Source organism: Anas platyrhynchos, chromosome 6, assembly GCF_047663525.1.
Source record: "Anas platyrhynchos isolate ZD024472 breed Pekin duck chromosome 6, IASCAAS_PekinDuck_T2T, whole genome shotgun sequence".
Taxonomy (NCBI): Eukaryota; Metazoa; Chordata; class Aves; order Anseriformes; family Anatidae; genus Anas; species Anas platyrhynchos.
Window position 1 is genome coordinate 20294868 of NC_092592.1, and position 25252 is coordinate 20320119.

At 38.8% G+C, this 25252-nt stretch overlaps 1 protein-coding gene across 1 annotated transcript; it reads right to left on the reverse strand.

Annotated features, from left to right (window-relative positions):
• Positions 1-323: 323 nt before the first annotated feature.
• On the reverse strand, positions 324-25252 carry HELLS (helicase, lymphoid specific). The gene is made up of 22 exons (XM_027460887.3): positions 25097-25252; positions 24872-24984; positions 22127-22249; positions 20797-20856; positions 19710-19746; positions 19549-19613; positions 19051-19092; positions 18041-18265; positions 16464-16646; positions 16046-16189; positions 15262-15458; positions 14453-14549; positions 13371-13532; positions 12727-12869; positions 11505-11643; positions 10214-10297; positions 10013-10132; positions 6831-6947; positions 6049-6208; positions 2972-3068; positions 2687-2763; positions 324-1516 (listed from the first exon to the last, which is right to left on the reverse strand). The coding sequence occupies exons 1-22, from the start codon at positions 25125-25127 to the stop codon at positions 1419-1421; spliced, it is 2514 nt and encodes an 837-aa protein (XP_027316688.1). The 5' UTR covers positions 25128-25252; the 3' UTR covers positions 324-1418.

Genomic DNA, 25252 nt, shown 5'->3' on the forward strand with positions numbered 1-25252 from the left:
GAACACACGGAGACAACACAGGTTGGACTTTGTGTTAGTCAGGATAATAAGTAACTGAACAAAAACTTGAAAACTTCAGTCTTCAATAACTGCACACGAGACACAGCTTTCAACAGGCAAAAGTCAAAGCCAGCATACTCATTAACAGTTATTTGTTTATCTTTACTTCTGTAAGGCACCATGTATTTTGTGTGAGTATAAAATAACTCCACATCAGCTAATATATTACTCCCAATGGAGAACATGAATTCCCTACTTGCGAGGTGGCACTCACCTGGTGTTTATATGTCTCATCTACAAATGATCATAAAGCAACAAGAAAGTAGTTTCCAATAGTTTGATGAATTAAGTAGTTTATTCTGAAACATTACCCATGCCTTAGTATAACTAGTGTAACTGTAATTGTGACAGCTCCAGCTGCAATGCCATAACTGCCATTTCCCATTAAGCCTAAAAGACATTTCACAAAGCATAATACAGTTTAAAAGCTGATGCCCATGTTGAAAAATATTGCCTGCAGCTGTCTGTTAGAGGATAGATATGCAATTAGTTATATACTTCACCTGCTTTATTATCTACTTCCCCTCCTGTCACTCCTGGAATAAAACCAGGCTTCCCGCTGATTTGGAATTTGAATTCCTGTCTTTTCTGCCCCAGTATAGTCTCAGACTGACCCTTGCCGAGAGTTAGTCCTTGGTCTTCCACATATCCACACATTCTCCTCTTTCCAGTACCCAGAGCTCCCTCTACATACTTTAGAGGCCAGTCAATAGATAATTGCTGTCTGCAGCAGGAAACCTTACAGTTTTGTTTGGGTACTCTTAGCTCCCTCATTTTAGAGGTTTATTATAGTTGGGTGTTATTTTGATGTGTGAAATGGGCTAAAGGGTTACACGAATAGAGAAAAAGTGAATAATAAGATTTTTAAATAAGCAAAGCCTAGGTGGTATCCATGTCAAAAAACCTGCAATGCTTCGGACAAACCAGACATTTATTTATTTATCAAAATAATTTGCAGAAGTTAAAAAAAAAACAAAACAGAAGCTGTAACAAAGGCATATGCTCTTTCCCTTCCAAATAAAATCGTAACACCGTATTTAAAAAAAAAAAAAAAAGTGTTTTAGGACTTCCACAGGAAGATTTTACACAAGTTTGCCAGTTTTTATCACTGATCACAAAAGCTAGCTGAAAATGTGAAACACGCTCATTCTCTTAATCCTTTATCAGAGGCTAACAAATCTACAAACATGAAACTATAACAAGCATTACACTTTAGAACATGTTAACATTCTTTGAAAGAACTGGGGGATTTGAAAAAGGCCATGAAGAGTCAGCATAAAGGATCAGTACGTATAATGACATCTCTGAGAGCTGATGTCAGTCATGTTTGTCATGTAAGACAACAGGCCATTTGCACATTAAAAGACACATTCTGCATTGGAATCCGATGATTCCTCCAAGACCTTGAAGACACCCACTTTTTCCTTCTTAATTGCTTCAGGAGTTTTCATTTGATCTAGAATTTAAAAAAAACAACCAATAGGTGAATTGTCTGCAACCTTTCTTTTCAAGTTCAGCAATGCAAAGTGAAAAGTCATATATACTCTTATTTCATCTGGATTTGAAAATCAAGTTGATAGATCATTTTGCTCCTTCATAACCACTCAGCAACTAAAAGTTCGTGCTTGAAAATATTTTACAGTTGTGTATCAAATTCTGCTTACAGTGGATAAGAAAAAAGAAGCAACCATTATAAAATATGATGCCTGCTAATAACACCACAAAAAAATGACACCTTTTCCAACCTGAAAGGACAAATCTGATTATTTCATAGCTGGAACTTGTAAAGATAAAAATGGATTATATTGTGTCAGCACATCACGAACCATTTCTATATCAACAGTACATTGAAATATTCTTTAGATAAACCAGGAGAAATTTCCAAGTGTAGTAACTGTTCTCTTCTCCTCAGGCAAGTTATTTTACTCAAAATTCACATACCATATGTATTTAAGACTACCTACGAATTATTTATTAATTCTATAATGACTGTTTTTTCTTCTGTATCTATGTTTGGAGTCTCATCTCTCCTTTATTTCCTTCATCATCTTCTATCTAATGTTTAGAGAAACTAGAAGTTCCTCTAAACAATTTCTCAGTAGAATTAAGGTTTTTATAGTATCTTTGTCTGGTCTATTTACAAAAACAGACAACTGAATTTTTTTTCCCCCCAAAAAAATATTTGATCTACGGACGAGGCATGGTAACCCTCTAAGTTTAGTTTTTTCTCCTTTAAGTTTTACTAGGCTATATTTTGAATTACGAAAGTATCAAAATAGGTTTTCAAATAGGTTTGCTGAAATAAGCTTTTTTTTCCTGAGAATGACTTCTACTTTGACCAATTACAGCAACTTGCAGGGAAAATTTCTTTGCAAAACATCTGCTTTTCCTTTACAGTATGTATGCTTGGGGCACACTATGCATGAATGAGGTTTTCTGGAATACTTTTGTCAAAGTCATCCTCTTCAGCAGATCCTATTGGAAACATCAGCCTTGGGGCCAAAGTGTCTTTCTTCACATGTACAACAGTTGTGGGGAAGTGAAACTGACTATTTTCTACATATAAAGAATCTTAAAAATATTATTTACTGTTTAACATAAGAGATGGATGAGAATTCTGACTTACCAATAAGATCGCTTCTATCCAAGAGTAACTCAAGGTCTTTATCACTGATTACTTTTTCTTTAGATCCTTTAACCTCTCTGTTGAAGAAGAAACACTCTCTCAATACAGATAAAAGTGCGTAAGAGTTAATGAAGCACAGAAGTCAGTTTTGCACATAGCAGAATCCCTAGGACATTCTTTTCACTCTGAAGACCCACTTTGTAAAACATGAGAACTATTGACAGCTGCTTGCAAGCTGCAAGTTACAGACTTAATGGTCAACAAAAAAAGTAAAATTTTACATACCTTTCATAGTCTCTGGATTTCAGTAATTCTAGTAATTCCTGAGGGTCCAGACAGCTCTTTGACTGTGCTAGGCCAGATTTGCCACCTTTAAACTGATCTGTAGAAAGTAGAAATTTTAAGTGGAGACAGAAAAATTCCATAAACTGTTACAACAATTCTAGGCACAGATGGAACAAATCTACTTTTGCATATCAAGGCTAATGCTATGTTTCATTGTTTCAGCCCTGAACTAAACACACCTTAAGCTAATAGGCTAACTGGTCAAAAAAACAGAGGTGCACGAGAAGTTTACATGCAGGCCTTTCACCTTCTAGCTGTAGTATGCAGAAAACTGACTGAAACACCAATTCACCATGCACACACACACAGAGCAGAAAAGCCATTAGTTCTACTTACAGTAAAAAGATTGCAAATAAAGTTAGATGGTAGGTGCTGAAGTTTGTTCGCTTTGTAATGTAAGCTGGTTGGAACAAAGTAAGCAGCATTAACCACAAGACAGGAAATATAAGAAGGATAATGTTGTTCCACTGTAGGAACTCCTTCAATTTAATAATTTTACAGAAATGACAAAATACATCTGATAGCATAGTTTCTTCAAGAAACCAACCTAACAGTTATCACAATGTCAGCACCAACATTCAAAAAGTTATACAAGATTATTTATTACCTTGCTAAATCTAAGCATGGATGAAGCTAAGCTCGGTCTGTGCACGGCAAGGCCTACTGTCCCGTGCTTCCCCAGTTTTTATTAACACATGTACCCATTTCATAGCAAGTCTCCCTCATACCCTTTTATCAGCCTTACTGCTGTTGTTTCCTGTGTCTTGGTCTCAGAATACCTTCCCACACCTCTCCCCATCTTCCTCCAAGGACTAGCTGTTTCTCAGCAAAGTGCAAATCAAATGAGAGTTCCAGAGAGGTTAGGGCTATACAATTTCTCTCCTGCTGTGACACACAGGACCCAGGTCACATCCCACATTGGTAGTGATGGAATTTCTCCCTTTACTCATTTGGATAAGTTTTCAGAGTTTCACAAACTATACGGCTGTACAGATCTTCGGCTGTAGTAGTGACATAGAGAAAGCTACAGGAAATGCACATAACATAAATTAGAGTTTATGTGCATCACTTCATCTTAGTCTAACATCTACTAAGTTAACTAAAATCGTGCTGGTTCTCACACAGTTACCTAGGCATCTTTCTATAAGAAAACAGAAACAAGACAGAAGGCACAACATAGTGCTGAGCTCAACAGAAACACAGCTTTGCAATATATTTCAATCCTTCAGGTCTGGTACTTGTACTGTACACCCTACATAGTTGACACCATAGAAAGGTCTGACAGACATGCAGACTTTATGATATTACTTCCTCATTTATTCCTCAATTTCTGATAACTTCTAAGTATTCAGAATTACAGGATACATTACATCACCTTTACAATTACTGAATGAGCCCCAAAGGCTCCTGCAGGGAACATTCCTACCGACAGGCTTCACCAAAAGCTAGCCAGATAAACATTCAACTCGCTGCAAAACCAAAGACACAACCCTTGCTGCTCAGTTTCCTTCCTGTACACTGCCTAGTCCTAGTTCCCACTGCTACTTTAGCATATGGCAGTCATCTAAATGTTTGAGTCCATCTGCTTTGTGGGCTGATGGCATTAGCTCCTCTAGAGAAAAGTCAGATGGCAATCCTAACAGTCACATGAAGACAGCAGTTACAAAAAGGCTAGGACAAAGGAAGTACTGAACCATTAGCCAACATCATCCAAACAATCCACAGCTTAGTCATGACAAACACCGTGCAGTAGACAGTTGCAGGTGTGGCCTTTCTGCCCCCCTTCTGCCTTTCCAAAACATTGTGGTATTTTTTTTCCCCTTTATATACTACAAGACGTTTTTAAATCCTACAAGTTTAATACACAGCTAATTACATGTATTGTCAGAGGTTGCAAGATTTTTTTTCCCTCCCCAACTGAGCTTACTGTTTGGAAAATGCTATAGCAAGCTAGCATCCAAATATAACGCAGAGTATGCTACAGAAGCAGAGCAGGATTCCTACAGAACTTAAACAAAACAAATTTACCCCAAAAGAGAAGCTTTACCCCAAACATTTTTTAAAGACACTTTAGTATGACCAGCTAGATGATCTAGAACACAAGAATCACCATTGTTCTGCAAACACAGACACAAAAAAGAGGACTATGGTGCCATTCAGCAATTGCCCCAGAAGAGGGCTTATTCTACTGTGGTTATAACAGACAATTCTTAAGTTTAGGAAGACAGATGCAGAAAGGATTCTGAAATTTTCTAGTGATTTTACAGGTCTAAGACTTGCAGTCTCAGCCACATTCACTAGGAACTCCCAGAAACCAGCTTCATATAGTCCCTGCTTATTTTACCAATTTTAATGGAATGCTCCCTATTCAAGCAAGTTTGCTAGTGCAGCTAGAAAACCTATTGATAAACTTCGTATCATTAAACACAGCTTTAAATATAATTAGGTAAGCCTACTGCTTCAGATGAAGAATTGTTATAAGCTAAACTGCAAGCAATATGGCAATTTTTGTCTGCTTTTCCATTTATATTCTGATTCATTTAATTTGGTCATAAGAAAAAAGACAGTCAGCTCAGACTTGTCACTTACTCCCAGCCTTGACATTTTCCATCCTAGAATTCTAAAACATTTGGGTTGAACAAAGTATCATCTTGCTGACAAGCTGCTAACAAGCCCCAGAGCTGTACTCCCTCATTGCCTGTTTTTACTTTTATTTATTCCAGGCAGGCTCAACATCCCATCACTTTTTTTTTTTCTAAATTACCTACCAGTAAAGTAGTATTAATAACATGGTAACCCCTGAAATAATACAAGTGCTTTCCTTTAATTTGCTGTAGAAGTTATCTGTAATACGTCTAAGAACACATTTTGAGGAGCAGTTTTGTACAGCCATTGTTGGAAGGATGAAGCTATTCGTGTTTGAGGAAAAAATACTGAAGAGTCTCAAAACAGAGTAGATGTCTCCAAGATTTGAAGAAGCAACACATGCTTAATGGAAGGCATAAGAGGATACTAACTTTTGTGGATAATCAGCTTCTCCAACTTCCTCTTGGCAGCAGCTCTCTCCACAATCTTCTGATCAATTGTGTTTGCTGTCACAAGACGATAGACAACCACTGGTTTTGTCTGGCCAATTCTATGACACCTGTCTTGGGCCTGCAAGTCCGACTGGGGGTTCTGAGGAGATAAGAAAACCAAGTTAGAGAAAAGTTAACAGTGCAGCTTTTTAAATGCTACCACAGGCAGCATTTTCAGTCAGTGAGCTGAGTCACAGCTGAAGCAAACATCAGGGCAGCTATTGTATAATAAAACCGTACATCTCTTCGCTCTTAAAACATGCCCGTGCCAAGCTCTGCTGGTATAGCTGCACAGCCAAAGCAACCCAGCTAGCTTGACTGCTTCTCCATTATATGCTGCAGTTTTCAACAAATTAACTTTTTTTGTATCGAAAATTTAGCCAAGGTTGTTGTTACATTCAAATTACAAATAATATCTTAGAAAAAAAGAAATGCAAATAAAATAGTAACAGAAACCAAAAAATGCTCCTACTTTTGGTATAACCCAGGGGACAAACATGCTGGTTTTGCAAACCAGCTCTAACATTGTTTGAGAAGCTATTTTCAAATCAGGCTGTATATTTAACGTATAACATGGTAGCATACATGGCTTATATTGTCATTATGTAACACATCATTAAATAACAAAGTGCCCCACACCATAATGGCTTACTAAACAATTATTGAAAGCATCCGTAAAGAAAGCATTTTACGACATCATTAGGTAGAGTCTGTCAACATACCCAGTCACTATCGTATATGATAACTGTATCTGCCGCAGTTAGGTTAATGCCCAAGCCTCCAGCTCTTGTACTCACTAAGAACAGGAAGACTTCAGGGTCATTATTAAATCGATGCATCTGGAAGAGAATAAGACTATTACAAAACAGCAGATTGATCAAACAAAACATATCCAACATTTTATTTAAAAAAAAAAATCCACGTCTGTAATTTAAAATGTAAACAGGTAGAATATAACACATGCTGCCAGAGGCAAACTAAAGTTTTAAGAGACATTATGTGCATCTGGGACGGGGCAAGAGCAAGAAGTAAAACAACTGTATTTTCTTATCTGCCAATTTTAGTCAATGTTAGTCAACGAGCTGTCCAACACAGAGTGCAGATAACTACAGTAACATAATCCCAGTCACATTTACCCCCACGTAATCTACCATCCAGAGCAATCTAAAATTCTGATGCCATCTTGACTCTAACTTCCAGCCTCCTTGTATATCTCCTTTTCTTATTTCAAAACTAAGAACAACTTTCTCAACTTCTACTCAGCATCTAACCTACTTTCATAGCAAGATCCTTCCAAGCACCATTAGAACTCCTACCAGGTCTACGAGCAGTTAAATCTGTTCTCTTGTTCTGCACCTACACCACTCTGTGGTAGGCACTGAAGCCAGGAACAGAGAGGAAAAGAATCAAATTGGACCAGACCAGCACCTTTAAAACGTGCTGCACTTATCCATTGCTCCCATGGCTTTCTTGAGCCACCCGTTGCTGTTTATGCAGCTGAAACAGTGGGAACCTAATGCCAAGACATTTTAACTGTATACTAAAAAACCTAACAGACAAAAAAATATCATGCTTAACACAGATACTTCAATGAAGGGAAAAAATAATAAAAGTCGCAGGAGACAGAAGATGGATGTAACTGCATGTCTTCTCATAAGAGGAAGTACCATATGCAATTCTTAACCCACGAATGAAACACAACATCTCAACTTCAAAATACAGACATATTAGCAGGCATGTTCTGGTTACATTTTCTCTATCAAATATATGTGCTCGGATGCATGCGCTACTTTGAACTTCTCTTGTACCTCTTGGGCCTGCATTGGGTCTATCTGCACTCAGGTTTCATTTTACACCAAGATTCCCTCTAGCTTCCAAATCATTTTGTAGAATACAGAAGCTGATCTCCAAGTGACTCTTCCTCCAAAGCACGGTTTGCTGGATACATATTACTAAATGAAGTAATGTTCCAACTCACCTCTTGTTACCCTGAGAGGCTGTTCTTTCTCAACTGAGCTATGCATACCCTGCTGGGAGTTTTCATTGGAAGGGAATAAGGTTCTCCTTGCTCAAGCATGTAAACACCTGATTTCTTCAGATTTTTACAGCTGTACACTTCTACATTGATTTTTTTATTTCTTTTAACTCCCCTACAACAATCAAACGTCCAAAAGCAAGGCACAGAATGCCTCTTTTCAAAAGTTTCAACCACATCATAGGATGAAAATTTGTGAGGAGGTGAAAAGCAGCAATACGGAGTAAAAGTGTGCATGTCAGATCACAAAACAGTATGGAACAGTACGAAATTCATACTCTCCAAAAGCCATTCACATTCTATTTGCTGACAATTTACAACCACATAACTGCGTAATCAACTCCTAAAAATGCCTAGAAACCAGCAGCACAAAATTTTACCTGCTTCATGTAAGTCACATTGCTAGTTAGCCTTCTGTCTTTCAGAATCATTTTTAACAATAGTAACTTAAATGTTGAGGGGTGTGGCTATCCTCAGCCACGTTGTGGCAGAGAAAAAACAGTGCAAACAAAAGCAGTTTGAGCTAGATGATCAGCAAGTCACTGTTTTTCCTTATCTGCATAAATACTGGTACATACTTGCAAGATCGTGCTGCAGTTGCAGCACATCGCCTAGATATGTTCTGTGTTCTTCTTCCACACTCTGTATGTATTGCTTTTTCATATCCCTGCAAATCCTCAAAGCTTTTCCAAAACCACCCTATGTGGCTGCCCTTCATGACAAATACGTGCCTCAACAGTAAGGTATTCTGTCATCTTTTCATTACAAGCATGCAAGAACAAAGGATTACACTGTAATGAATCCATGTTTACTTTCAGGCTGAAGTTACAAGTGTGCACCTAGGTACACAACACCACTTCCTGGAAATCTATTCTTATCTACTCTAACACCTATTTGGTGTTAGACTTGCAGCACACTCCCACAGACACTGGTATAACACCCTGGACACTAGGAAACAATAGGGCCAGGGGTAACACTGGGATTAGCACCTGTTGCAATCTGCATAAATTGCATACTTTACATCTGGGCAACAAGAATACATGAGCATTGTGGTGGTTTTACTCAGGTGGGCAGCCGAGCTCCACCACAACCGCTCTCTCACTCCCCCTCTCCTCAAAGAGGAAGGGGGAGAAAATACAACACAGAGAACTTGAGGTTTGAGATGAGAAAGGTTTAATTAAAGGGAAAGGGAATGGGGAGAGAAAGAAACAAAAGAAAAAGTAAGTCTGCGCAGAAGCACAGAGAGAGGGAAAAACAATTATTCTCTACTTCCCATCAACGAGCGATGTTTGGCCACATCCTGGGAAGCAGGGCCTCAAAACGTGTAGTGGTTGTTCAGGAGGAACAGACCACTCCTCCACGAGAGCCTCCCTTTTTTATTGCTGAGTGTGACATCAGGCGTTATGGGATATCCCTTTGGTTGGCTTAGGTCAGCTGCCCTGGCGATGTCCCCTCCCCATCACTCACCCACCCCCAGCCTGCTGGCTCTTGGGGACTTGGAAGAAGTCCTGATGCTGTGCCAGCACTATGCAGCAATAGACACAACACGGGAGTGATACCAGTGTTGTTCCAGCTATGAGTGCAGAGCACAGCACCGTGTGGGCTGCTCCAGGGAAAAGGTGGCTCCAGCTCAGACAAACCCAACACAAGCATTCATCATTCTAGGCATACCAGGATGTTGTTTGGTAACGTATTTCACTACTTCAGTGTTTCTCAACTGCAGTTTTTAAAGCAGCAGCAAGAACATCAGTTTTCAACACAGATGTCTGTTGCCTGTTGAAGACTAAATGCTGTGCAAAGTCTCATTCCAATGTCACATTAACAGGCACAATTTGGTAACAGGCTCAAAGGACATGAGCATGTACTTACATTTTCTTCTCTGTCTGAGTAAGACATAGACCCATCCAATCGACTAAATTTGAAGTCTCTCAAATAGCAGTAATCCATCAAGATGTCAAGCATTAGAGTCATTTGTGAGAACAACAAGACCTAAAAAAAACCAAGAAGATTCCTTAGTACCATTTTTGGTCATCAAGAGACAACTGTGCCAAAAAGAAAAATTGGTTTTACCTTATGTCCTCTCTTTTTCAATTCTGGAAGCATCCGGTCCAAGAGAAGGAACTTGCCTGAATTCTTTACTAAATCTTCATCAACCTTAGAAGAGGGGGAAAAAGGGGAGAAGCAGTTGTACATTAGAAGGAAGGATGTCAAAGGCTTTCATCATTCAGAAGCATCAACAAATGCTTACTGAAATAAACTTGTAAAATCCTTTTAACTAAAAGCCATAATATTGAAATTGACAAATTGCAAAGTAAGCCAAATCAGTTAAATCATGATGAAATTAAATCAAACCCCACTGTTTTATATGCCCAAATATTTTTTTAGATGAATTAACTTTCATCCCATTTCTGGAAGGAAAAAAGTCATGAAGGTTTCTCTCTTCACATGGAAAAGTAGTTTCTTTCCCAGCTTATATCAGTGGTAATTCATGCATGAGGCTTCCACCTGCTGGAGACAAGGAAGCACTAGCTGAACAAGCTACAGGTACTAGCTCCTGCAAGTGTGAAACAATCTGTTTTCTACATGCTAGCATGGTGTTACCTTCTTTTATGCACTGACCTTGCATTGATAAACTTTAACAGTTTTCTCCACAGTGCAGCCAAATCTGTTAACCACACACCAAGCAGGAAACATGCCTACAAGGGGCTACAAACTTCATTTAGAAGTGTACAAACAAAGCAACTTCAAGTTGATTGAGCTTTCCTTTAACTCAAAGTACTTTCCATTTTCCTATATTACCAATTGCCTTGTCTAGATTAAACTGCCAACTGGTCTTTATGATGTACTTCCATTGGACTTTCTCCCTTTCAAGGCATAGATCTGATGCTGTAAACCAAAGTAGACGATCCTCTTGTACTTGTCTGCCCTTAGCACCTCACTCTTAAAAACTGCCATCATACCTTTTGCAGTGTTTACAGTCTACATCATGAACAGTTCACAAACATCAGCATTTTTAGTTTGGAAAATAAGCCTTTTTGAGGACAGCTTAAGGCAGACCCTAAAATAGCTTGAATAAGCAGAAGCCAGCTATTGTTTTAGCTCAATAACTTGCTTCCAGCAGATGAGCGCCTTCATAATGGAGAACACCACAGTATTGCTTACTACAGAGGCTAAAGACACAGAAGCTTGAACTGCTCTTTGCAACTGCTGCTTCAAATAATGATTCAGTCACATGCTGGAATTCAGTAGGGAGGCATATGTAAATACATTGTAAAGGTCATTCCTAACTGCTGTCAGCTCATGATCTATTGCTTCTAAATGCCTAGAATAATTCCTCTTCTAATCCTTTTAATATACGTACCTTGAATTGTTGCGTAGCAGGGTCCAATGGGTATTCAATAAGATAGGGGTGATTACAGCATTTCCTCAGTAACATCATAATATTCTGTAGTTTAAGGTTCACCTCTGAATCCATGGGCATGCTCACTTCTACCACCGGCCTTGAAAGACGTGCCATCTTATTAGTATAGAAAGTGTTACAGAAAAAATACACACCCCCTCCCCAGAATAATAAATAAAATAGAAAGCAAGATTCACATGCTGTGTCAAACTTCTTTTAAACTCCTCACAGTTAATAAAGCTATTACCAGAGAAGACTTCCTTTAGTGTCATGCTTGACACTAAAGGCACTAGAGTTTGCCACTATTGGTTTAAAATACAGAAGGATGGTAAAGTCGTAATCAGAAGCAAAAAAATGGAACAGAAAAGGGAACTCTGAAACTGTCATATCTCCCACTGAACAGTACGTGAACTACTCCAAAATCAGCTCTTGGCCTATCCCAGTTCAGCCACATAACACACTACAGGATTCTACTACAGCTCTTTTGCTCTTTCCAAACCTAAGAACTATATCCAGCATAAGGGAACCATGCATGTCATAACACTAACACAAGCAAATATTTAATACCCATTCTTTCAGAGTACACTGGACTAAAAATCTAACAAAATAAATACAGTTCAGCCCTGTAATTTAAGACCAATCCTGGCTTTCCTTCTGCCCAAAGGAGTTCCAACCAATTTAGAGCCACCAACAGATCTTGTCAAACTCAGGATTACTCAGCACCCTCAGTCTTGGTCCTCCATTTTGATCATAATCACCAAGCAGTAAGTGAGCTGCACGCCACAAACACAGCAGTAACCATACTGGCTATTTGGGTTCTAGCTCTCAGTTTAAACTTAAGTTTTAATCTAAGTTTTTATTTCATAAAACTTAGCAAGTAAATCAGTTATCCCTTTACTCCAGTCCTGAGCCCAAACTTAGCTTCAAGTATTCCTGAGGAACTCTGCAAAAGTCTGGGAGTTAACTGTAATTAATACACCGATGTTATCCCTTGTCCTATCATTGAGCCAATGAAAGATACAGCTGACACAAATGTAACTGAACAACATAGACAAAAGTTTTACCTGAACTTCGCAAAGGGTGCAAGAATTGAGCAGTAAAATCATATAAGCAAAGCTCTGAAGGAATCTTAAGAGGACAATACTCAGTACAACAAAAAAAGATATTCTTTTATAGCAGGTACCTCTCTTTTTCCACTTCCTCTTGCATTTTGCTGATCAATTTTTCCAAGTCATCAGGTGAACCATTATGTTCTTCACAATAATCAACCAGTTTTCGACTACGGCGTTTTGGTCGGCCTGTTGGACTCAACTCTATTACTTCTTCCTGTGGGAAACAGCATTGTCATCAACAGCAGATAGCTCCAAATTCAAAGGCCTGTGCAGACTCAAGAATTTTCAATCCTGAAGAGAGGTCTCAGCAACATGCTCCATCTAATACTTAGTTTCTGCAGCTGTAAATTTTGTTAAGCAGAAAGAGTGGTCCGAACTCTAAAGGTCTTTAATTGTAGATCTTGAAAGCTTCTGCTCATTTTTTAAAAGCTGCATTAGTACCATACTGATTTCACTGCAGAAACTGTCAGTTCAATTAAAACTGTCTTTTTCCACTAAGCTACAAGCAACCAAAAGCACACTAACACTCATGTATTACCAGTTCTGTGACCACAGAGGCCAGTCACATCAACTGTTACTGAAACGCTGAAAGGGTCAGACTCAAAATGTAAGCAAACAACATTTTGGTTACACTAGTAATGAAGCAATGTCAGCGTGGTTTTGCTTATAAACCATTACTAGCAAGCGCATTTATAACACCCGTATCAGTAGATACCTCGTTATTTCCAAGCAGTTTCCTAATGGTGCGATTTACAATAGCAGTATAGAATGTTTCTTGCTTCTTTGCCAGGGGCGCATATACCACAACTTCTCGTTTGGGAGGAACCTCAAGAGCAACATCGGATTTCAGTCTTCTCAATAAGAAAGGCGTCAGAATCTGAAACGTTGAGCAGTTGTGTTATAATTACTCAAAGCTCTCAACAGGGCTAGTTAAAAGAAAAGACACACAAATAAGTTTACTAATAAAACATTATTTTTACAATTTAAACTAAGGGATGTAATCTGCAGAGCTCCACGCTTCATTTTTAAATAGAGATGCCTGCTCCAAAACTTTTACACACATACTGGTCATGTGTGTTAAAAGAAAAACAAAACCCCACGTCTATGGACATGTTAAAAATTGTCTTTAATAAGGGTTGCAGGCCTTTCAAATAATTTTCATAAATGAAAGTAATCTTATTACAAATTAGCTCATTTTGCTTGTTATATTTCTTCAACTTATTCCAGGATAGCCATAAACCTTTAAAAGCAATATATAAGTTGCCATCAACAATCATATCTAAAAAACATAAATCGCATCTCACACCATCAGCTTCAATGGGAAAATGTGTTTTGAAAGCACTTACTTTCCCCTCCACCACTCCTTAAAAAACATTTTGAATGTTAGCTTTGTTTTGCCTTTGAAGAGAAGCAAGTTATAAAACTAGTTTGTTAAAAGGCTTTCTGTTCAACACCTCAGAGCTGCATAAGTTCTCTCAAAGTTATATTTCCACAAGTTCAATATACAAATTAAATCTTTTGGCAGACTGAAGTAAGCAACAGCAATTAAGTTTAACTGAACTCAGTTCAGTTCCAAGAACAAAAAAGAGTCTTTATCAAAGAAGTACATTGTTCCTTTCAGCATTTATAAACGCCTTAAATATTGGAGGAAAAAAAAGGAGATACCTAAGTGTAGAAGTGCCACAATAAAAGCCTCAGGATCAGAAGTCAGATCCACAAACAAGATTTTGGTACACTTCATAATAATGGTCAATGTCAGAAATAAACCATGAAAAAATAACACAAAAAAATGAAAACCTGATGTAGCATATGCAAGATGTTTTGCTCCCTTTCTTTAGCAATGATGTCTTCGGCAGTTTCTGTAATGCTGGTAATGTCAAACCATGATTCAAAACTATAAAAACAAAACAAAAAAAGGAATAGCTTGTTTCATAGCTATGATTCTCCTTCCTTATATAACTATGCTATTTTTCTTCTCATCCTGTGACTTAAGGAAACAAAGCACTGGTATCTATCACGTACAAAGGGTGAACAAGAGACATTTCTGAAATATACCCGTCAATTCACATGCTTGAGATTTTAAAATCAATCAATAAAAATACCTGTATTAGTTTGAATATTCACTATGATCAATTATATTCAACGTAGTCTGTAGCTTTTTTCCAAATTTTGACTAAATTCAAATTTGACTGGTTTTGGCAATGTTCCTGACCTCCCTGTACTGCTTCATGAAAGTGTCAGTCTCCCATGGGTCCTATGTTTGACAGCCTCACACAACTGTCTGTAACACCTTACAAAATCTCAAGCAACTCCAGACACTTATGATCAGACAACCATCTCCCGTCTCCCCCCAGTGCCCATGTCTTAGTTCAGAATTGAATTTCCACTACCCATGGAGCTGACAATTACTTCCTTCCTTTCTGAAACTACTAGCGTGAAGACAACACACATTTCAAAGTCTTTATAACCAGATGATTATACCAAATTACAACCATATCATAAAAGAACTCTTTAAAGGCTGATAGAAGTTTAATTATTAAAGAGTAAGAATAATGCCCAAACAGAACAAAGAGGAATCATTCTTTCTTAACCAGACTGCAACTCACCTTTTCAAATCATCAAACACATCTGGCAACAGGAAGTTAAGCAACGACCAAAGTTCTGCCAAGTTGTTTTGCAGGGGGGTACCAGTCAACAGCAGTTTATTGTCTGCATTAAATCGTTTCAATTCTCTGATAAGGCGGCAGTTCATATTTTTAATCCTGTGACCTTCATCTACTATCAGGTATTTCCAAAAGCAGTTCTACAAACAAGAAACAATATTTCAGTAGATCTTAGCTCATTCCATCAAAATGTGCCCAATGAGCAGCACTAGTAAGACTGCCTGATCTTGACCATTAGAAAGATTCTAATTTGCTTGTTTCTCACTTTGTCAGACTGGAAGAGCAGAGTCCAAACAGTTTATGCTTCACAATGACTGCATTTAGTTTTGATGATTACAGTGAAAACTTCTACAAGAAGCTCTTCTCACTGAAGCAACCACTCTAATATTAACTCTGTTACTTATATAAAAAGGAAAACTTTTCTCCAAGTGTCTCCCTTCCATTACCTAGAGAGATAATGGGGAAAAAGCTGTAATATGTTAATTACAACTGTGTTGTAATGATCTGCTTGCTTCACTTTTTAAAACAGAAGAAAAGATTTGAAGAATTTCTCAATAAAAAAAAAAAGAGCCATTTCTACCAAAGAAACATATCACAGCAGAACTGAATGCCAACATAGCTGCTGCAGTATAACACTCATTGAAAAAGCAGCATGTAGGAAAAGCACTGCCATTAGTGATGAGGCAGCATTCCACCTGTCACAGGATTTTCAGTAGATCGTAGATACCTGCAGGGCATTTCTGTCTCGCATTGCGATTTCAAAGGAAGTAATGACCACAGGATGGATTTGCAGTGATCCTTGTCGCACATGAATTTTTCGAACCAGTTTACGACGTTCCTGCTGAGCTCCATGATACAGCATTATCGGAATCTGAAAGAAATAAGACTTTGAAGTCAGTTGAATTAAGCTCACTTAAAACAGCAAACCTCACAGGTAATAGAAATAATTAGCTTAGTTACAAGAAGGCTGTAAATACATAGTAAGACATAGCATACCGTGTGCTAACAACATAAAGAACTATAGTTAACTTGATGTTCTATATAGAGAATGTTTTGATGCAAATAATTAAAACTAAGAACCGAGGTAGGAATTTTAAAAAATAGTTCTGTTAGACCCGAGGAAGAAAAACCTTTGTTTCTCTTACCTCTGGAGTAAATCTTTTGAATTCAGACATCCAATTTGGAAGAGTAGACAAAGGACCACATACTAAGAAGGGACCAGGGACTCCTCGCTCCACCATCAGTGCTATTGTTGCAATACACTGGATTGTCTTCCCCAACCCCATTTCATCAGCTAAAATGCCGTTGATACCATTTTCCCAAAGCATCTGCACACACAAAGAAAAATACATAAGCATCGATTAACTATCACACCTTAGGAACAACAAACATCCATAGGAATGTAACATCTGTGGAAACTCTCTACTGGGCACATTCTATATTGGAGGTGAATAAGATTTCTCCATGATGAAAATAAAACACCAGCATCTTGTAAACCCCAGACTGTCATATGTAGGGTAATGTGCTTTGAGCAAGTTAATTGCCTGACTAGGAGGAAAAAAAAAGAACACTATCAAAGGAAAGGATGTGAATTATCGTTATATCAAAAGTACTTCAACAGCAAATATACCTCACAATACTCTGACTTTTACTCGTCCTGATTCTAAATTATTCCCATAATTTCTATTTCCAAAAGACCAAGTTACTGTGTTTCAGTTTTATCTTTTCAAGTAGCTTTTATAGCCATGGCTACTTCAGCATAGGAAAAAGGTGCAATACCTGACCAACACTGCCTGCTGTTCTGGCAAAAATTATTTGTACAGACACTGCCTATTTCAACAAGTCACAGAGCAACTTCTCACAACAGAACAGAAAGGAAGCGCCCTTTGACTATTCAATCTACTGTTCTTAAAGGTTATGAGTGATGGTCCAACAACAGAAGCTGTTTATTCCCCCAGAACAGGCCAGCCTTCCTCAGGCACCTCCCAGAGACAGAACAGAATGAGTGGGTTTAGTGGCACTCACTTGTGAGATGAATTTAAGCCTGTTAAAACAGGATATACATGCTTGAGGGAGCAAGAAAGAGATAAAAAAGGAAATAGATCATCAGCAGAAGAAAAGTTAGTTATGCATGATTCTGACAACAACAAAAAAAGCTGTTCTAATATGGCTTGCAAGGAAGAAAAGGGGAAAAATATAATAAGAGAAATGCCCACATACGTAAGTTTCACTGGCTTTTGAAATCAAATGTTAAAGACAAAACAATTTAAAGACATTATGCTAATACCACTAGTTAAGAGTCCATAATGCAGAGAGAATTGAAAGCTTATTTGTGTTAGGTGTTTAAAATACTCACTTTGCAGGCCAGGTATTCAAGTCCTTGAAAGAGGAAAAACAGTAAGACTGTCCCTCAAGTTAAGTATACATAGACCTACTGCTTTCACAAAGCACTTATAAGAAGAGACTGAAAGGACAGTTGAGTTGAACGTGAAAATAGATGGAGAACGGAAAGGTGGAGAATACCAACCAAGAAGAAGTCTTATAGAAGTCTTTACAGGGTGGGGAGGATATTTGGGTTTGTAACTTTCTATTTGTGGATTGGCAACTTTTTTCATTATATAAGAATCTGGTGTTATATAACCAAAAATTTCTAGTGTCTCTTCCCCTTTGTTTCCGTCTCCAGTCAGCAACACATTCAATTTTGTAAACAATTGCTCCTTACCCTTAGCCACTCCATGCCTTCCACCTGGTACCACCTCATGACACCTCCAGTAAAAATCTTTGGCTGTTGAAAGGGCACTGGTTGTCCATTAAATTTCCGTACTGGATCAAGGAATTGCTTGGCACTGTGTCGTACGGCTTGACACAATCTATCCTTAATGACACTATTTGAGTCTCCATTTTTCTGCAGGTCTTCTGGACACAGGTTATCAGAAGAGCTTTCATCCTATAGAGGAAAGTTCAAGGAACATGTGACAAGTGGCATACTTTAACAAAACCCATCTAAGACACACTTATGCCAGGTGCTGAAACTTGTGGTAAATTTCTGCCAGCCTGTTATTATGTAGCAAAACAAGTGAGCCCCTGACACAAAGACTGAGTAACTGTCAATGAAAGAGTAAAATTTATTTTTAGGATTAGTATCACCACAAAAGCAGAAGTAACCATGCAAAATTTCAATACCTTACTGGCATCCTTTACTCCTTTGGAACTGAAGAGCAGTGATAGCTTCCAGAACAATTAGGCTATTCTACCCATGAAAGCAAGCAGACGTAAAACATTGCCAAGAGGCTGACATTTAATGCAGCAATTTCTTTTCTGTAAGTGGATTCTAGATAATATTAGAAAGTAGTATATAGTACTGTGCTTGTAGTTCTTAAGCCACAGTAGAAGCAAAAAAGGCCACACCTTTTGTCTCCACAATTTAAATGCTTAAAAATGGCTGCATCTTAAGTAAGGTCTTATATACTAGCACAAGCATTTCTTTAGTAAATTATTTCCTTCATTTTTGAAAACTACAGTAAAATTCAGAAGTTTTCACCTGTTATATAAGAATAGGTGTTTAAGTGCATTTACTTGCACCATGCTTTAAAACTACTAACTCAGAACTACAATACATAGCTAAAAGATATTTATTTACAAGAAAAGTTTAAAGGTATGCTATCAAGTATAAAATGTCCTCACTCCCTTTTGGCTTAACACACAAACCATAAGAACACGTTGACAACATACTTGATTTTCCACTTTACTTTTTTTTGCCACTGATAAGATTTCCTGCAAGAAAAAAAAAAAATTACACGTATGTGCTTTTCAACTTTAAAGGCTACTACAATTTGTATTTCAAGAAATCTTTTAATTGAAGAGCATTTACATACTTGAAGCAAATTTCCATACATCATCTAACATATGTGACTGTAAGAAGGCAACACAACAGCAAATGTATTTCGATCACAAAAGATAAATTAATACATCTTCACAGCTTGCCTCCCCAAAAATTTAAGAAAAGCATTTGGATTCTACAGGTCCGACAACACTGCTTATTATATAGAATTTTGCTGGGAGGAAGTCATACCTTATAGGTAGGCTACTGTTGGCTGTCAGACAATAATTTCTGACAATAACATATAAGAATGCATTGCTCCAAAATACAGATGTCACACAGTGATAGTCTCACCAGTTAAAATTTGAGTGACAAAAACCCAAACAAGTCCATTTACAAATACAGCCTACCTCTTTGGACATAATTTCTGAGATGTTGTATGTTCCGTCTTCTCTTCCTCTCTTCTTTTTTGCAGCTATAAGATAACATTTGAGTTTATACAACACATCAAATGTGAAAGAAACTGAAAACACCAGTACGTACTAACTGAAGGCAGAACCTAATACTTTACCTGATTTCTCCTCTTTGCCATCCGCTGGACTTTGACCCTAGAAAATAAATATAGGAAGATGATCATCATCTCATGCATGTCTAACTATCATGGCACAAATGAGAGAAATATGCAATCCAACTTCAAGCATTGTCTTGGAAATCTTTTTGAAAGACTTAGTATTATGTAATTTATAAAAAGTATAGCAGAAGTAGTTATTGTTTATCTTTTTCAACCTTGCTTTATTTGGTATGCCAGCACTTAGCCTACTGAATAAGATGAGCAATCATTCATAAAAAAAAAAATCAACTAAAAGGCAACCCCCACAAGGCAAATCCAAATTTCCTTGAATGAAAGTTACAGAATCACAGAATGGTTTGGGTTGGAAGGGACCTTAAAGATCATCTAACTCCAACCCCCCTGCCATGGGCAGGGGGGCCTCCCCCTAGACCAGGTTGCTGAATGCCACATCCAACCTGACCTTAAGAACTTCCAGGGACGGGGCATCCACAGCTTCTACGGGGAACCTGTGCCAGTGACTCACCACCCTCATAGTAAGCAATTTCTCCCTTATATCTAATCTAAACCCACACTTTTTAGTTTAAAGCCACTACTCCTTGTCCTATCACTATACTCCCTGACAAAGAGTCCTTCACCAGCTATCTTCTAGTACCTAAAGGGGGCCTATAAGACAACTCCACATCTCCCTGGAGCCTTTTCTTCTCCAGGCTAGTACATCTTAGGGCTCTCTTCTCCAGGCTCAACAACAACTGCAATTGTCTCAGCCTGTCTTCAAAAGAGAGGTGCTCCAGCCCTCTGATCATCCTTACGGGACATGCTGGACATGCTGTAATATAATAGGTCCTTATTATACTGAGGGCCCAATTAGTCAGAAAAGTCTCCTTAGTAGGACTGTCATGCTATGTGATTTTTGAGTAGATTTAAACAGTCTTACTATGGTTAAAAATATGGTACAATAGATCTTACTGCAAGTCAAATGCTGGGTAAGTCTAACTTTAGCTACCTTGACCAGATGATCAAAATTGACATGGCAATTTGACAGACTTATAGCAAAGAAAAGTTGCGTAAAACCTCTAGTTAATCTCACCTTTGCAGATTTTAACATCATCTCTCTCTTTTTTTCTAACTTCTCTTTCCTTCTCTGTTCCTGAAAAAACAAACAAAAAGACACGTTTCTTGTATTTAAATGACACTCACAAGAGAACTATCCATTATAGAAATAAAAACAGATGCAGATTACATTGGTAATGTAGACTGCTGTGTACTCTACAGACTTGGAGTGTTTTAGCAGTCTCAGTAAAAGCCTCTATGCTGACATTGTTAAAAATCATAAAACAGAACTTGGGCATGTAAGTGCAGCTGCTCTGAATTGCTTGTCAGTGACTACTTTAAACATTTTCAAATACAGTAATTTAAGAAGATGCCAACAAAAATATACCCAATTGCAAACTCCTGTAGAGATCACATTTACTACAGCAAGTTTTCCATGTGTGTATCTTCTCTTTAACTTCTACGAGTTACCACTTGTGTTCACTGTCAAACAGAATGCAATGTAAGTAGCCTACAATGCCTTTAAGGAAGAAATGCTTTCATATCTTTAAGAATCTAAGATTTTCATTTCATCTATTATTTTTACTTGCTGAAAGCAAAAGGACTTTGGGGAAAAAGAAAGATAAGGAACCTTTATAACTATCAGATGGAGCAGTAAAACTTAATATTGAAATAGGCATTCTATCATTGTAGTAATCATGAATTTGAGCTGACAGTAGACACTAGAGAAGTATTTTAGAAAGGATGTTTCTGCAGCTTGTCAAGTATCACTTTTCTGAGCACGTGATTATCCTGAATCTTTTCTTGAGATTCTTCCTCCCTCAGGCTCAAATTCTCACAAGTTTGTACGTACAAGGACGATTAAGAAAGTAAAGACAAAGCCAGATGTGAACTCAGCAACTCATAGATTTAAAAAGCAGAACACAAAATCATTTCATGGAAGCTCTTGTTTGGGAACAGCATGGTCTGAGATCACTGTAATTTATGTTTGTCCTACATTATCATCCTGAAGACAAGCCTCATCCTCAGCCTTCAGTAATCAACAAAACCAGGCTGCACAACTTCTACATGTCAATTCTTTGCATCCTTCTGTCCTCCTTACAGATTTTCTAGTTTCCTTAAATTTTGTCTTATCTCTCAGGCCAACAGAAAAATTGTAAAGACATCACCACTACCTTTATACTGTGATTAAAATTCATGCTCTTTCCAGACTGATTTGTATATAAATTTATAGGACAAACTCTGAGTATTACGTAAAGCACCACCTCATTCCAGGGCAGTACCTTCCGTAGCTTCTCAGCAGAACTGAAGCAAAAAAGCAGGTGACAGTTCATCTTAAGAATCCCCACCACAGAGAATACACTTACCTCCAGTTGCTGCTGTTCCATTTTGGTTAGCAAGAACTTTGAGTAAATGTTGCTTTTTTCAAGCAAATGCTGAAGCCTCTTATACCGCATATCACTTGACTCCCTGTCCCAAGAAGTGCGAGCCTGGCCAACACAAAAAGAGGTCAAGTATTTAAAGATGCTTCAAATTTAATGCCTTACACATAAGAAAGGGTTCTTTTAGAGGATAATCACAATCGTCTCACACCTGTGCAAGCTTTTACTCTTTGAGTCATTATACATTTATAATTCATGGATGTACTGACCCATACATATCTCTCTATGAAGCACTTGCTGCAAGATCAGTGTAACTGAGGGACAGATTCACTTGCACATGTAAACAGCTCTGCAGAATATACCTGCTTCCAGTGCAACAGCACAAAGCATTCAAGGGCTTAAAGAAGTCTCATCTCTGATTTGTAGATTTAGAGTTACAAGGAAATCTAAGTTTATTCATAGCCTGTAAAATCTGGGTTAAAAAAAAATTCAGCAGTTTCCTAAGTAGTAACTGGGACACTTCTGTATACCATCTGCACACAGGTAGTTTTTCATTAGCAAGATATTCAGGTGGCTACAAAGTCATTAGTGCTTGATTTACAGTGGCCAAGTGAATTCCCAGTGTGAAAACAGCAACTTCTCTTTGTTTTACTTACAAAATCCAAGTGCTTGAATTGCCACTATTTTTAAAACAGGATACCTGTTGAATTAGTCAAAACTGTGTAATTGATCAAGACTTCTCCAAAAAGTAAAAGAGCGTTCACCCTGCAGCCGTCACATAAAATAAATTGCCTGTTAGGTGGAGACTTGCCTGTTAGATGGAGATGTCAAGGAAGTGAAAAGGTATAAATTAGCATCTCCAAAAGAAACCCAGGAAACACAAGATGCAGAGCTTTACAAGATGCTTATCTGTGCCATTGCCTTCCGAAGGAACACTGGGGGAAGGGCACACAGAGACAGAAAAGCAAGAGAATTTTCTGGAACTAAATAGATTAATAAGTAGCAAAAAGAGGTATTAGCTGACTGAGATGAGAAACTGCAAAAAAATCAGTGTTTCTTCATCCCAAAAATCACCCTTTTCCACTAATGGTACGCCATGTCATCCTTGTAAGTAGCAATCTCTCTATTTGTTTGTGAGCGGAAGATGTATCTCCAAGTGTTCCTTGGGGGCTATGTGACCTTCTTGCAAATTCTCCATAAAGGTTTTGTTTGCTACTGCTCTCCTCATTCCAGGTATTTTCCTTCAGGCAGAATGTACCTGAGTCCAGGAAAACCAACCCTTGATGGCAATGCCAAGAAGCAATATAAGTGAAACTGAAGTACTTCATTCATTGAGGTGGTATTACTCAATTCCTGTTGGTGTGGAACCCAGCTTCTTTCCGTTAATTACTTTATCTGAAGGACTTCATCCTTTGAAGGAACCTCCAAGCCTCAACAAGGTTGTTTTTATACCTGTTATATGGACTATGGCAAAACTGCCACTCATTTTTCATTACTCTACATTCTCAAATATTTGCATTGTGGTATTTTGCTCTTAGACCACAAAAAGAGCAAGTGACTCATTTGTTGAACTGCACAAGTCACCTGGCAAGGGGATTGCAGAAGTGACAAACATAAAAAAAGAAACAAAACAGGAGCTTCAAAAATATCAACTGTCCCCAGGATGCCAGTAAGCCCAAGTTCAGTGACATGGGTAATCTCCCTTGGTCCGGCAGACCCCTGAGCACAGAGTGAAGGCATGGTAGAAACACAGGAACAACACCCTTGTTAGAGGTAAGCTCTGCAGATCCTTAGGAAATTGAAAGAATAGTGAGTGGCAAAAAAACTCAACCACCTCCACCACAACAACATAAAAAGGAAATACAAAGCAGTATCATATTACAGCTATGACACCTAAGTGGCTGGTTGTGAAAGAAAGTAAGTTGTCCTTTTCTCAATATTTCCTGTGCAATGAGATGTTTACTCTACACGAGTTTCCTCCTTATCTCCAAAAGGATTCTCCAAAAGGATTGCCATCAGATTTTCAGTTCCAAGGCAGATCAAGGAATACCTGAAGAAAAGTTCAGCCAGGCTCTATCATGAGTTATTGTCTGCAAGAAAGATGACTATGAGACTTCTGGGAGAATGAAGTAATAAATAAAGTAATACTTTCTAACCACAGAATCACAATGTTGCAGCCTGAAAATGTACTTAGTAAACGAAAATCTTTTTTCAGTAAAGACAGAAATAGGAGATGAAATTGGTTCTGGGCCTTAGAAGCTGTATTTTTCATGTCCCTAAAGTAACATTTCAACCTGCAGCTACCATTCTCCTGTGGGCTGTTCAGTACAAAGGCAGATGGTTGAGCAAAAAGAATAATGTGGAAAGATGGGGGGGGGGATTTCTCAGGTGTTTTGAGTAGCAGCATTAGCTTCTTGGAAAAAATCTCAGGAGAGCATTTGGGATGCGTGTTCTTCCACACTTACATTGCCTTATGGCTGAAGTACAGTGCCTTTTATTTCTGGCACGCTGGTACCGTGATGATTTGTGCCAGCAGTGCCGAAGCACCCTGTTTTCGGGCTGTCTCCCCAAAACAGACTCGTAACACCAGCACTCGCAAACACCCAGCGCAGGAAAAATACGAGACACAGCCGTGACCGTGCCAGATGTGCTAGGGAGGCTTCACCTCCCGGGGGCTGCTCCACACACACCCAGCCGGCAGGCAGGCGGCTGCCCCCGCTCCCCGCTCACCTTCTCCAGCATCTGCCGCTCCTTCTCCAGCCCCGCCGCCTCCAGCTGCTCCTCCTCCGCCAGCATGGCCGGCGTGATCACCGCCTGCTCGCCCATCTCGGCTCCCGGCGACTCTGCAACGACGGCACGGTTACCGCGGGGCACGGTTACCGCGGGGCCCGGCCCTGCCCGCCCCGTCCCACCCGGACCCTGCCCGCCCCGCCCCGGTGCCGTCCCGGCGCCCACCGCCGCTGCCGCCCGCGCTCCGTGCCGGCATGGCGCGCCCTGCACCGGCTCCGCCGCGCGCCGCCCGCCTCGCGAGACCAAAAACCGCGCGCTCAGCGGGCCGCGCGAGATGGCGCCGAGCTCTCGCGAGGTGGGGGCGGCTCCCGAAATGGCTTC